The 12,369-nt window shown below is 43.6% G+C and overlaps 1 protein-coding gene across 3 annotated transcripts; it reads left to right on the top strand.

Moving 5' to 3' along the window:
* Positions 1–1,667: 1,667 nt before the first annotated feature.
* p2rx4a (purinergic receptor P2X, ligand-gated ion channel, 4a) lies at positions 1,668–11,878 on the top strand. 3 transcript variants are annotated; one of them, XR_010325361.1, is made up of 13 exons: positions 1,668–2,019; positions 3,728–3,899; positions 4,578–4,649; positions 5,605–5,677; positions 6,711–6,807; positions 7,369–7,449; positions 8,123–8,264; positions 8,637–8,773; positions 8,898–8,991; positions 9,608–9,673; positions 10,219–10,298; positions 10,875–10,970; positions 11,638–11,878. XR_010325361.1 is itself a non-coding variant. In XM_064308003.1 (12 exons), exons 1-12 carry the CDS (start codon positions 1,877–1,879, stop codon positions 11,656–11,658), a joined length of 1,194 nt encoding a protein of 397 aa, XP_064164073.1. In that variant the 5' UTR covers positions 1,669–1,876; the 3' UTR covers positions 11,659–11,878. The 3 variants fall into 3 exon arrangements, 2 of the variants coding, with proteins under 2 accessions (XP_064164073.1, XP_064164074.1); XM_064308003.1 differs by lacking the exon at positions 10,219–10,298 and having other exon boundaries at positions 1,669–2,019; XM_064308004.1 differs by lacking the exon at positions 10,219–10,298 and having other exon boundaries at positions 1,671–2,019; positions 3,728–3,875.
* Positions 11,879–12,369: the final 491 nt, after the last annotated feature.

Below are 12,369 nucleotides of genomic sequence, written 5' to 3'. Positions count from 1 at the left end.
ATTTGGGGAGTGTTAGGCAACAAAAAATTGTCAAAAAGATGTTGACCTCCATAAACCAGGCAAACGCTATAAAAATATTAAGGAAATACTAAAAAAAAAAAAAAAAAAGTTTAAAACAATTGGAGCTGTGGTGAGCCTGTCTGAAAAAAGTATGCATGCGTGTTTTGCCCCCACGCACAGTGAAGATGATGATGTGACAAAATTCTCCAAGGATGGAGCATCGCGTAGTTCTGGCAGGCCACGAGAGTCAAGCGCTCCGGCTGAATCAGCTGATGGCTCAGCTGAGTGATGTTCGCCTATCACAGTACATTCACTAACAGGGCGGTCTACTTAAACAGCCTCCCTCTACTCATTCGGCTGCTCCTCCTGCATGCAAGCGCTGCACGTTGCTTCGTAAATCCCCTCCACCACCCCAGCTCCATCCCTATGCGTCAAGAATTTGCATTTCTCCATTCCTATGTGTTAAGAATTTGTATTGCTCCATTCCTATGTGTTAAGAATTTGTATTGCTCCATCCCTATGTGTTAAGAAATTGCATTGCTCCATCCCTATGTGTTAAGAACTTGCCTTGCTGCTGGATCTGTTCTGTGTGTACCCCTCTAGGGGGGTTGGCTGCTGGCCTCCCTGCCTTATCCATGCGGACTGTGTGGTTGGCGGGAGAGCTCCAGAACAGAGCCATACCGCCTAACATAACCGTATTGCCTTTATTGTCAATAAAGTTCTACTTTGATGACAGTGGTCCTGACAGAAATCACTGTTGAAGAACTGTAGGATTTGGTTCTATCTTGGAGGTCAGCAAAGCTAGCACTTGCAGTGGGCATCCCTGGCCTAAAACCCACTGAAAACCTGTGGGGGTGTGAGGAAGAGGAGAGCCCACAAGTGAAGAAGACCAAGGAATCTGACGGATCTGGAGAGATTCTGCATGGGGAAATGGTCTCAGAAGACTCAGATCCCTTGCTGTGTGTCCTCCAACCTCATCAAACATTTTATCCAGCATGTTAATATATTCATTCAGAGTAGCAAGAATTCTGGAGGGCACTGTATATATTTAGGAAATACAGCCTTCTTTTTACTACGTTGTATAGTCCTAACAACTTTAAGTTAGCATTTTTCAAATATCTGGCTAATAGACAATTACGTTGAACCTGAAAAGTGCGTATACAGGTTAAGTTTGGACTCGATTTAAGGCACTGTGTTTATGTTTGCTAGCATCCAAGAATCTTAATGCTCGCAGCACAGAAATAAATATCAGTGATAATATGGCCACATTTATTACAAAGATTAAAGATGATGTTGTTACACGTAACCACAACGTCCTGCTGATCCATAGCTTACTATTCAGAACCATGCTTAGCCAATAAGTATTACGTAGCCACAGCACGAGCGTCTTTGCTCTCGAAACTCCTGCTGTGTTAGAAAACTAAGATACCTGTCAGTATTTCATGATCATTTTTTCTACATCAATGGATAATGAAATTAATGCCAAGATATCCATTAGACACTGGCCTTTAAGGTAAACATTATGGTGATTTCGGACTCCTAGCCCGTTCATTTTTGGTCTCAAGCACTCATTCGACTACTGCCCTCTAGTTACAGTTGTAGTGTTATTGCAAGTCAGGCGAAGTTTAACGGAATTTAAAAAGTGGGATGGCAAGTCTAAAAACGCCATGACGCAAGGCAGATTTCGGTAAATCCATGCGGAAGATCAACTAAGGTTGACGGGGATTTATTGGAGAGTTGCGGATGTATTTTAAGTGGGCACGTTAATATGTCACAAATCCCGTGACCACCGGGAATGAGTGCGATCTCATAAAAGAGGCTGAGAAAGCTAGCATACCGCCTTTCCTACTGTTTTTCAGCAAATATAAACGTAAACATGACACTTGATAAAGGGTGTTGCGCCTCTATCTGTCAGAGTTTTTTCGAATACGAGACCCCTAAAATTCTAGTGATAAGAAGCAAAAGAGTGGGAACAGTCAACAGGTTGATCCAGGCAGTCATCATTGCTTATGTGATCGGGTAAGACTTTTTAGGACTTTTTATTCCGCAATTAAAGAAACACACGGATCACCATCTCCTTGACTAATGTATCGTTTTATGGGTGTAACGGGGTTGCACTTGAAACGTGTAACGCGGTTGAAACGTAGGTTCTGAGCTATAAAGTTGCATCCAAATGTCTGCTTCACTTTCCTTACCGGCGTCTTTAAAATTTCTCACTGAGCCTAATTATTCTCCAAATTTGTTTTCGTATATGCAGAAGCATCTCCTAGCGTAATTGGGTAAGAATAGGCGCTTTGTGTGGTTTATATGAATAGTTCTTTACCTTATAGAAAGCCCCACGGTCTTGTGGAATGGTGGCTATGTGAATGTGTGTGGTGGGGACAGTCAGTGCATCAAATTATCATTTTTTGGCTTCAGTGGTAAAGACACATAATTGTAAATGTTAAGTGTACAGAGCTGAGTATCTGCACAACCTGTGGTGTCAGGTAAGATGGAGTCCAAGACTAAAATAAAGACAAAGATTAATCAGAGTACATAAAGACTTACGCCAAGAGATAGTGGACAGCATTAACCTGTATGGTGTTTATATGTAAATAACACTTATTTTAACAAGACAGTCTGTTGGGTTGTTACTCCGGTTTTTTTCCCCTCTTGACCGTTTATCTGTAATCTAACTGGACAAATAATATGTATACTGTTTATATGTAAATAACACTTAATTTTAACAAGACAGTCTGTTGGGTTGTTACTATGATTTTTTCCCTCTTGACCGTTTATCTGTAATCTAACTGAACAAATAATATGCATACTGTTTATATGTAATTAACACTTAATTTTAACAAAACAGTCTGTTGGGTTGTTACTCTGGTTTTTTTCCCCTCTTGACCGTTTATCTGTAATCTAACTGAACAAATAATATGTATACCACAAACGAGTGGGCTGGAAATCAAACCTAAAACTAAGACCCGTACACAAGTTCAGAGAGAGTTTAGCTTATAATAGATAAGGTTACGGCACGGTCAGTGAAAATCTGATCCTAGAGCGGCACCAGTGTTCTCCCAGTGTTATGAATACAGGAGCTGACCTTTGAACCCTGGAGTGTGTTGGTTGCGTTTCAGCCCAAATACTGTCTCTCCTCGGCAAGCCTGATCTCTGATCTGCACCGGCTACCGCGTGCTCTTGGGTCAGGTGGAGTGAGCATTTTGCCAGCGCTAATCTGAAATCAGTGTTGCCCAGTGCATTGCTTAGTGCTTTAAGGCATGGATCTCAGGTTTTTGTGGTTTCCTTTTCAATCAGCAGCCAAATTAGGCCTTGGATCAAGATGGATGGACTCTGATGCAAATGAGTGACTTAAGGGCTTAAATACACTGAATACTAGAAGGTGACATTACATTACATTACATTACAGGCATTTAGGAGATCCTTATCCAGAGCGACTTACACAAATTTTTTACATAGCATTTTTTTTTTTACATTGTATCCATTTATACAGCTGGATATATACTGAAGCAATTTCGGTTAAGTACCTTGCTCAAGGGTACAACGGCAGTGTCCTACCCGGGAATTGAACCCGCGACCTTGCGGTTACAAGGAGAAGTTCTTTACCCACTATGCTACACTCCGTCTACCAACATAGTCCTCAGGGTTGGAACTTAAGAATAGGTTGTTATTAAGTGGAAACTCTTTCAGAGGCGAGTGCCAGGTGTCCCCTTTCTCACCTGTCCAGGTACGTCTGCGTGCTGAAGAGGGGCTACCAAGACACAGACTCCGTCATCAGCTCGGTCACCACCAAGGTGAAGGGCGTCGCCCTCACCAACACATCTGACCTGGGCCTTCGCGTTTGGGATGTGGCGGATTACATCATACCCCCTCAGGTAGCACCCACATCTGAGGAGGAGGTACACGATACTCCAAAGTCCTCCACTTCCTGGTGTCTAGGCCCCCACTTCCTGTCCTCCAGGGCTCAAGTTCCTGTCCTCCAGGGCTCCACTTGCTGTTTTCTAAGGTTTTATTTCTTTTATTAAGGGTTCACTTCCTGGTGCCTGGGGTTCTTACTGGCAGTGCTTCAAGGCCCTTAGTTTGGCCCCTACAGCTGCGTCACACACTGCTTGGTGAATCAAGCCGCTCCAGTTTAACACTGCACAGCAGTGGTAGGGGGATGAGAGAGTGTCTGTTGCTTAACTGGATTCATTTTCAGGATATGTCACTTGCAGTTGAGATCACTTTTGTTTAGTTTAGTTTCTTTTTTAAAGTTTTTTTAATTTCTTTTTTTTTTGTCTTGTTTAGGTTAACAGTGTTTGTGAGCTGGGCTCTTAGGAATATGTTATATTTATGGAGTTGCATTGTGGAATTGCAGAGTTCAGTATTAGATGGTGAAATTATGTTGTACGGTTTGCTGCTGTAGAGGGAGTTTTTAAACGTGGCTTTTTTGGTATTGCAAAAGGTTTTTACTGATTATGGATCACATATCAGACATGCCACATCTACACCGGTTTTTCCAGACGGGGTTGTATTATGACATCCAAGTTGTAATTTTACACCACTTCACTTTTTTCTGTTTTTTTTTTTCATTACAGGAGGAGAGTTCCTTCTTTGTGCTAACAAACATGATCGTCACCGCTAACCAAACGCAGTCACGCTGCCCTGAGGTAGGGCAGACCCCTAAACACATCCCATGATTCTCTCTGCTCTGCATCACTTGCACCGAAAATCAAACATGGTGTGGGATGACTATGACGTGATATCACCTTTATGAAGTTTGACTCAAATATCGTAAAAGTACTTCTGCAGATAAATATCTTTCTGGGGCGATGGGTTCTATTCAAGACATTTTAACCACACAAGTAATTTAACCATACTGTCAGGGTGGGCGAGGGAATGGACCCAAATGCAGAATGCGGGGAAAAACACAAAACTCGAAAATAGGAAGAACCAAGACTTTACTTACAACGCCAAGAAAAAGGGAACAAAAAGCCTCGCAGGGCAACTCTCACAAACACAAAGAAAAGCTTCAAAAAAACGCAGGAAACAAGAGAATACAAAAGTCCAAAAGCACGTTGCAAACATAACATGGGCAGGAACACACGGGGCAGGAACATGACCAGACAAACTAACCAACAACAAGGATCCAGTACCTGAGTCAGGGGGAAGGGAAACTTATGGACACGACACAGACGAGACACAGGAGGGCACAATGTACAATCAGGCCACAGAGAGGGAAGGGAAAATGAGACAACCAGCAAACAATAACAGGACAATTGAAAACAAAAACACAATTAGCCATCTGGCAGCCCAACAAGGAAATACAGAGGGAAAACACAGAACCATGACACACAATTTAAAAATGATTTGGCCAAAATGATTTGGCTACAGGAATGGACAGTTCAACAGTAGCAGTTTGTACAGCACTTTATCTTTGCTGCTATCATTGAATGTATTTTCCAGATCGTAATGTCTACTGTAATGTTCATCTTAAGTTTAATGTGAAACAACACAGAGAAGCCTCCAGAACTGAACCCTGGGAAAACGTTTGGCTACCTGGGCGCTTGGGTTTCATTTTCATCGGGGGAAACTGAGGTGAGACTGACGGTGTCTGTCGTTCAGGTCCCCGGGCCAAACTCCAACTGTTCGTCGGACAGAGACTGCATCCCAGGTCTCAAGGACGTGCGGGGAAATGGTAGGCTTCAGAAAGACTGATTCACTGAGGATGGAACTATAGTAAAGTGGTTAGGGAGTTGGGCAAAGTGTCTGGTGAAAGTGCAAATGAGGTCAAATCTGGAAGTGGATCTCAGAGTTGAGGTTCAAGGGTTTAGGAACGTTCAGCCTGCACACAAAATTTTCCAACGTTAGAGTTCAGCTTTCGAGTTTCACTTCGAAGCTTAACCACAAAGCAGCTTGTTTCTCCTTTTGTGGGTTCACTAGCCTTTCCCCTTTAGTCCACCTTGTGAAGCCTGCAGCTTTCATATTAGATGTATACAAATACGAAATTAAATATTTTGATAACAAATCTAAAATTTTGAAGTACAGTGCCAAATAAATACTGTGTATATATATATATACACACTCACCGGCCACTTCATTAGGTGACAGAAGTGGCACCCGGTGTGGTCTTCTGCTGCTGTAGCCCATCTGCTTCAAGGTTTGACGTGGTGTGTGTTCACAGATGCTCTTTTGCATACCTTGGTTGTAGTGAGTGGTTATTTGAGTTACTGTTGCCTTTCTATCAACTCGAAACAGTCTGGCCATTCTCCTCTGACCTCTGCCACCAACAAGGCATTTTCGCCCAGAGAACTGCCGCTCACTGGATATTTTTTCTTTTTCGGACCATTCTCTGTAAACCCTAGAGATGGTTGTGCGTGAAAATCCCAGTAGATCAGCAGTTTCTGAAATACTCAAACCAGCCGGTCTGGCACCAACAACCATACCACGTACAAAGTCACTTAAATCACATTTCTTCCCCATTCTGATGCTTGGTTTGAACTTCAGCAGATCGTCTTGACCATGTCTACATGGCTAAATGCATTTAGTTGCTACCACGTGATTGGCTGATTAGATGTTTGCGTTAACGGGTGCAGTTTGCAGTTGATCAGGTGGACCTAATGAAGTGGCCGGTGAGTGTATATATACGTGTGTGTGTGTGTGTGTTAAAATTATTTATTTAATTATTTATTTATTTTACATTATTGATGAGTTCCCTTGCTGTCCTGTAGGTGTGCAGACAGGTAACTGTGTGAATTACTCAGACTCTGTAAAGACTTGCGAAGTCCTGGCTTGGTGTCCCTTGGAAGTGAACGTGGATCCACCTGTGTGAGTAGCCACACTCACTGAAACATTTCCCAGAATCCCCTGCTGCATGATGTTTGAATATAAAGTATGTGTACTGCCTCCAGCTGTGGTGTAGCATATAATGGAAGATGCAGGTGAGGTGTAAGGTGCTGGTCAAACCCAGTTACTGCTTTGTAGCCAGGCTTTACCATGAGATTCGTTTCTTGCATTAATTTTCCATGCCTCCAGTCTGAATTCTACCTGCACAAAACTATGATTCATCTGAAGAAGCAGCTGATCATCGGTTTCTTAGCAAAGCACATCCCTGGAGGTTGGGTGGGATGATCTTACATCAGAGCGTCGGCCTGATCTGACTCATAGTCCCATAAGCAACCTGGTCAGGCTTATAGTAGCGTAAGGTTATGACCCTGGCTAGTGAGGGTACACTGAGCTAACTCGAGTACACACAGGCACACACACACACACACACACACACACACACACACCGACCTGCCACAGTTTGCTTCAGCCCCTGGCCCTCAGGAGAGAGGGGTTTTTTGTTTTTGGGGTTTTGACTGCGCTCCTCTCTGTGTGCCCTCACAGTCCTCCCATGCTGGCAGATGCTGAAAACTTCACTGTGCTGATTAAGAACAACATCCGCTACCCCAAGTTCAACTTCAACAAGTGAGTCCGTCTGCATGTGTTTATGTCTTCCTGTGCCCTTTCCCTCATATTTGGATCAGTCACCAAGGCTCTATGCTAACATTTTTTCAAAGCAGCACGCATGCTTCTAAAATGAAAAATGTAAGCCCAGACGTTCAAATGTGTTCAGTCATGTTCAGATGTGTTCAGTCATGCTCAGTCATGTTCAGATGTGTTCAGTCATGCTCAGTCATGTTCAAATGTGTTCAGTCATACCCAGTCATGTTCAGATGTGTTCAGTCATACCCAGTCATGTTCAGATGTGTTCAGTCATACCCAGTCATGTTCAGATGTGTTCAGTCATGCTCAGTCATGTTCAGATGTGTTCAGTCATACCCAGCCATGTTCAGATGTGTTCAGTCATACCCAGTCATGTTCAGATGTGTTCAGTCATACCCAGTCATGTTCAGATGTGTTCAGTCATGCTCAGCCATGTTCAGATGTGTTCAGTCATACCCAGCCATGTTCAGATGTGTTCAGTCATACCCAGTCATGTTCAGATGTGTTCAGTCATACCCAGCCATGTTCAGATGTGTTCAGTCATACCCAGTCATGTTCAGATGTGTTCAGTCATACTCAGTCATGTTCAGATGTGTTGTTCAGTAGCGATCAGTTGTGCTTCAGTCGCATTCAGCTCCAGTGTTGACACTTGCAGGAGGAACATCCTGCCCCACATCAATAAGACCTACCTGACGCACTGCATATTCAACGCCACCACTGACCCGGACTGCCCCATCTTTTCTCTCAAGTACATCGTCTCTGCCGCACAGGAGGACTTTCAGACAATGGCGGTGATGGTCAGTACCTCCCCGTCTTCTGTCTCAATGACGCATGCACCCGGATGGTTTCTCTCAGTCTCTCTAAATCTCAGAACTGATTCATTCTCTCTCTCTCTCTCTCTCTCTCTTTCGCTCTCTCTCCCTCTCTCTCTCTCTCTCTCTTGCTCTCTCTCCCCCTCTCTCTCTCTCTCTCTCACCCACATGATGTCAGCATGACACAGCATGCTCTATTGGCCATCATCCCCCAGCCACAGTTGGCACCGGCACGGTCAGGATTCAACTGGTGCTGTCTTTTGTTTAGTGTCTGGAACGAAGGGCTGTTTGGAGGGTCGTTGGGTTCATACGTCCGTATGGGCTGCCCCTGAGTCCCGCTCTGTGCCTCTCCGTTAGGGCGGAGTCATGGGGATTCAGATCCGGTGGGACTGTGACCTGGACATGCCGGCCAGCTGGTGCAAGCCCCGGTACACCTTCCGGCGGCTGGACAACAAGGACCCCGAAAACAACGTGGCCCCAGGGTACAACTTCAGGTACAGGCCCAACTGGCGCTGTCTCTTGGCACTTTCTGACCAAAAGGTCGCAGGTGAGAGTAGCGCAGTGGCGTGGTATGTCTATGTGCAGGGTGCTCTAGGTCGGTTCTGATGTGCTTTGCAGGTTTGCAAAATACTACAGGACTGCCGATGACGTGGAGGTGAGAACATTGATCAAAGGGTTCGGGATTCGCTTCGATGTCATGGTTTTTGGCAAGGTGAGCCTTCACTCAAGTGCATTATCTGTGGATAGACGAGGAAAATTCTTTAGGATTTGTAATTCTACTCATGATTGATTGATAAATGATTCACACAACAGCTCACCAATCAGAATGTCCAGTAAAGCCTTTGTGTCATAGGTTTGTTTTCATTGCTTTATGACTTTAGTGTCTGTATAATTTTGCTCGGTTAACTTTATCCTGAAGGTAATGTAATGTAAATGTTATGATATTGATATTGCAACTTGTATTTCTGGTGAATATATCATTGTGCAGTGTCCCTGTAGTGACTGTTTCATGTCATGTGACAGTATTGACCCAAAACCACATTGTCTTAATAGTGCACCTTGCATTTTGCAACAGCATTTACTCTATTTTAACTATACTGGGATGATATCATCACGGCATTGTGTTGCTACTGTATTGTGACAGTATCATGACTAAAATATTGTGACAATATTGCGACTGCATTGTCTCTATTGTGACCGCACCGTGACTACATTTCACTGTTGTCCATATTGTGACTATGATGCATTGATGCTGTGACAGTGTTGTCAGTATCACGACAGCGCGGTTATATCGTGACGGTGACATCTACATTGTTTCCATGGTGAAGGCGGGGAAGTTCAGCATTGTGCCGATGCTGCTGAACATTGGTGCTGGGCTCGCTCTCCTCGGGCTGGTGAGTGATCTCACAACTCCTGGCGAAAACCGGCACGTTTCTAATCAGTGGCGGCGGTGCTCAAAAACATGAGGGGGGGGTGGGGGTGGGGGTCAGTCAGGCATTTGAACTGGGGAAAGATTTGGTGGGCACATTGATATAGACAGGCCAGGAATCTGTGTCTAATCATGCTTTAGTGCAGGGCTCTGTTTTCAACTTCTTTACCAATGGCACAAGCAAAGAACATGCATCAGTTATAAGATAGATGCTTGTAGAATATGAATGAATGAATAAATGAATGAAACATGGCATTTATATAGCACTTTTCCGAACACGCAAAGTGCTTTACAGGGATGAGTGGGAACTCGCCTCACCCACCACAAATACTCATTCATATGTGGAAACATATAATCTTATAAACATATGATCTTATTTGATAAATGGAATTATTAAAACAGGTATACAGTGAGTACATATAAATGTGCTGCACATATGATGGCCTTATTGCGGATGTCTGCTGATCTAGAAGTGCAGTAACGATGATATTGTGTGTTTTTAAATTTCAGATATGAGCTGAGCCAGATCATGCTCTCGGGGACCAGGGCTAACTGGTAGAGCAGTTACTTGTGTGAAATTGCTTGGCTAGGTGACTGGCCGTGTTCCTTTCTTTCCTTGTGACTCATGTGTGGTTGGTTGGTTCCTTCTCTGTATTTGGGTAGCTCTGGCTCTCTGTAGAAAACTCTCATCTCTGATTAGGGACGGTGAGTTCTGTCTACATATTGGCAACCCTCATGTGTGATTAGCCTGTTGTGACTTTTTAAAAATGTAACCCACGTTTGTGATTGGTTCCAGCCAGCTCTGTATTGTTTGTAGACCCCTTTTGTGGTGACAGCATGGTTTTCCTATTAGCTGGTAACCCTTGTCTGCTCTTGGTCTGTGGGCCCTCTGTGGACTGTTGTGTTCCAATATAGCATTCTCCTCCCTCTGTAGGGCATCCTTGCCTGTGATTGGCCTGTTCTGTCTCTCCGTAGATAACCCTTGTCTGTGATTGGTCTTCGGTCTGTTATGTTTCTTTGTAGGCTGTTGGTGTCTGTGAATTGCTGAATTGTTGAATTGCTGGTGGCATTCTCCTTTCCTCTGTAGGACACCTCTACTCTGATAGGTCATTTCTGTTTCTCTGCGGCTAACCATGGCCTGCGATTGGTCTGTTTTCCCTCTGTAGGTTACGATTGTCTGTGATTGGGTTGTCCTCACCTTTATGAAGAAAAGGCACCAGTATAAAGAAGAGAAATTCTCTTATGTGGATGACTATGGACTGGTGAGGAGTTTTTGTTTTTCAACAATCTAATATATGAAATTAAATATGTGAAATCAATGTGACAAGTTACAGACCTGGGTCAGAATTATCTGAAATGTGCATAAGACACCAGGAAAATAGACGCTTACGGTTACTGACAGTTTTAAAATAAAAATCGTATTTTACCCAATAGTCTGGACAAAACTTCTTATTTCATATTAGGGGTGTGCAGACACAACACTGTCTATATCTGTTTGGAGCTGGTTTGGATCTGTTTGTCTAGAACTTTAATAAATACATATGTCAACGTGTAGAGAAATGCACCGAAATGTGTAATATTATATGCCACAAATGCTCATCACTTCATTTTCCATTTTTATGTTCACTTTTTTTGGGACTCTCATTTTCTGGCTGCCTTCCACAAATAATTGGTCGACTTAAGGACAAAAAAAATCTCAATACGATGCTCATTTCTGTACGTCTGTGCATTTTGGGTATTGGGTTCAGACGCACTGCTATTTCATATGGTGGTTGTTTCTGTTATTCATATTTAATTCAAAAACACTTTGGGTGCTGCAACGGTTTTCGAAGGTTTTTCAAATAGATATTTGACGCGGGCCTGATGAGTTGGCAGGTCGCAGTGCTCCTGGGGCTGAGCTTTCCGTAATGAAACCCTGTGTTTGTGTAGCTTTCTGAAACGGCAGAATGAGAATGAGACGGGCAGGTCCCACTGCGAGAGCTCACATTGAGATCGGCAGGAGGACCTGTGGAAGAGGAGGGGCCTCCACTGGACACCGAAACCCACACTCCACCCATGCCCCGCCCACCCTGTCCAGTATTCTGCACAAACCCCCACCCCCCCTCTCAAGCCAGTAAACTGATTCTTTGTCTGCATCTAACAATTAAACCATTTGACCTCTGAACTGTGACCCTGTCATTGTGGCCTTTGTTATTTCCCTGATTGAGACTGGAAGCACAAATACTGTCAAATCTAAACTAACAAAACAACACTTGGGTAATGTTAACAGTGGCAACAGCCATACCTGGGTGAAATATGCATTTAAAATGCTGCCTAGAACACTTCAGGCATTGCTGGTGAAATTATTTTTTGCATATCTTTGAGACTTTTCAAAGAAACCTATTGCCAGCCAGAATGTACAATCATACGAATGCACAATTTCAGTCTGTATACTGGAGAAAATACGTGTTTTTAAAAAGGTGATTAGTCTGAAGAAATATTCCTCAAAACTGCAGGAATTAATCTGAGATTGGACTGTGGCAGTGTAGCGTGACGCTGCGGAAGCTTATCTTGTAATTGAGGCTGCAGGATCAACTCCCAAGTGAATCGATTGTATCTGAAGAATGCTAGCTATGTAGCTTGCCTGGATTAACAGTGTCTGCCAAAGGCCTGTATTATGTG

The sequence above is a fragment of the Anguilla rostrata genome, chromosome 14 (assembly GCF_018555375.3).
Source record: "Anguilla rostrata isolate EN2019 chromosome 14, ASM1855537v3, whole genome shotgun sequence".
Classification (NCBI taxonomy): Eukaryota; Metazoa; Chordata; class Actinopteri; order Anguilliformes; family Anguillidae; genus Anguilla; species Anguilla rostrata.
This window is presented reverse-complemented; position numbering and strand designations above follow the sequence as displayed.

What these genes read in the sequence shown, in the direction of transcription:
- p2rx4a (XM_064308003.1), top strand. Translation starts at nt 1,877, where the DNA reads ATGACACTTGATAAAGGGTGTTGCGCCTCTATCTGTCAGAGTTTTTTC. An exon ending in CAAGGACGTGCGGGGAAATG is followed by an intron (nt 5,678 to 6,710) that starts GTAGGCTTCAGA and finishes GCTGTCCTGTAG; the next exon opens with GTGTGCAGACAGGTAACTGT. An exon ending in GGCTCGCTCTCCTCGGGCTG is followed by an intron (nt 9,674 to 10,874) that starts GTGAGTGATCTC and finishes TTCCCTCTGTAG; the next exon opens with GTTACGATTGTCTGTGATTG.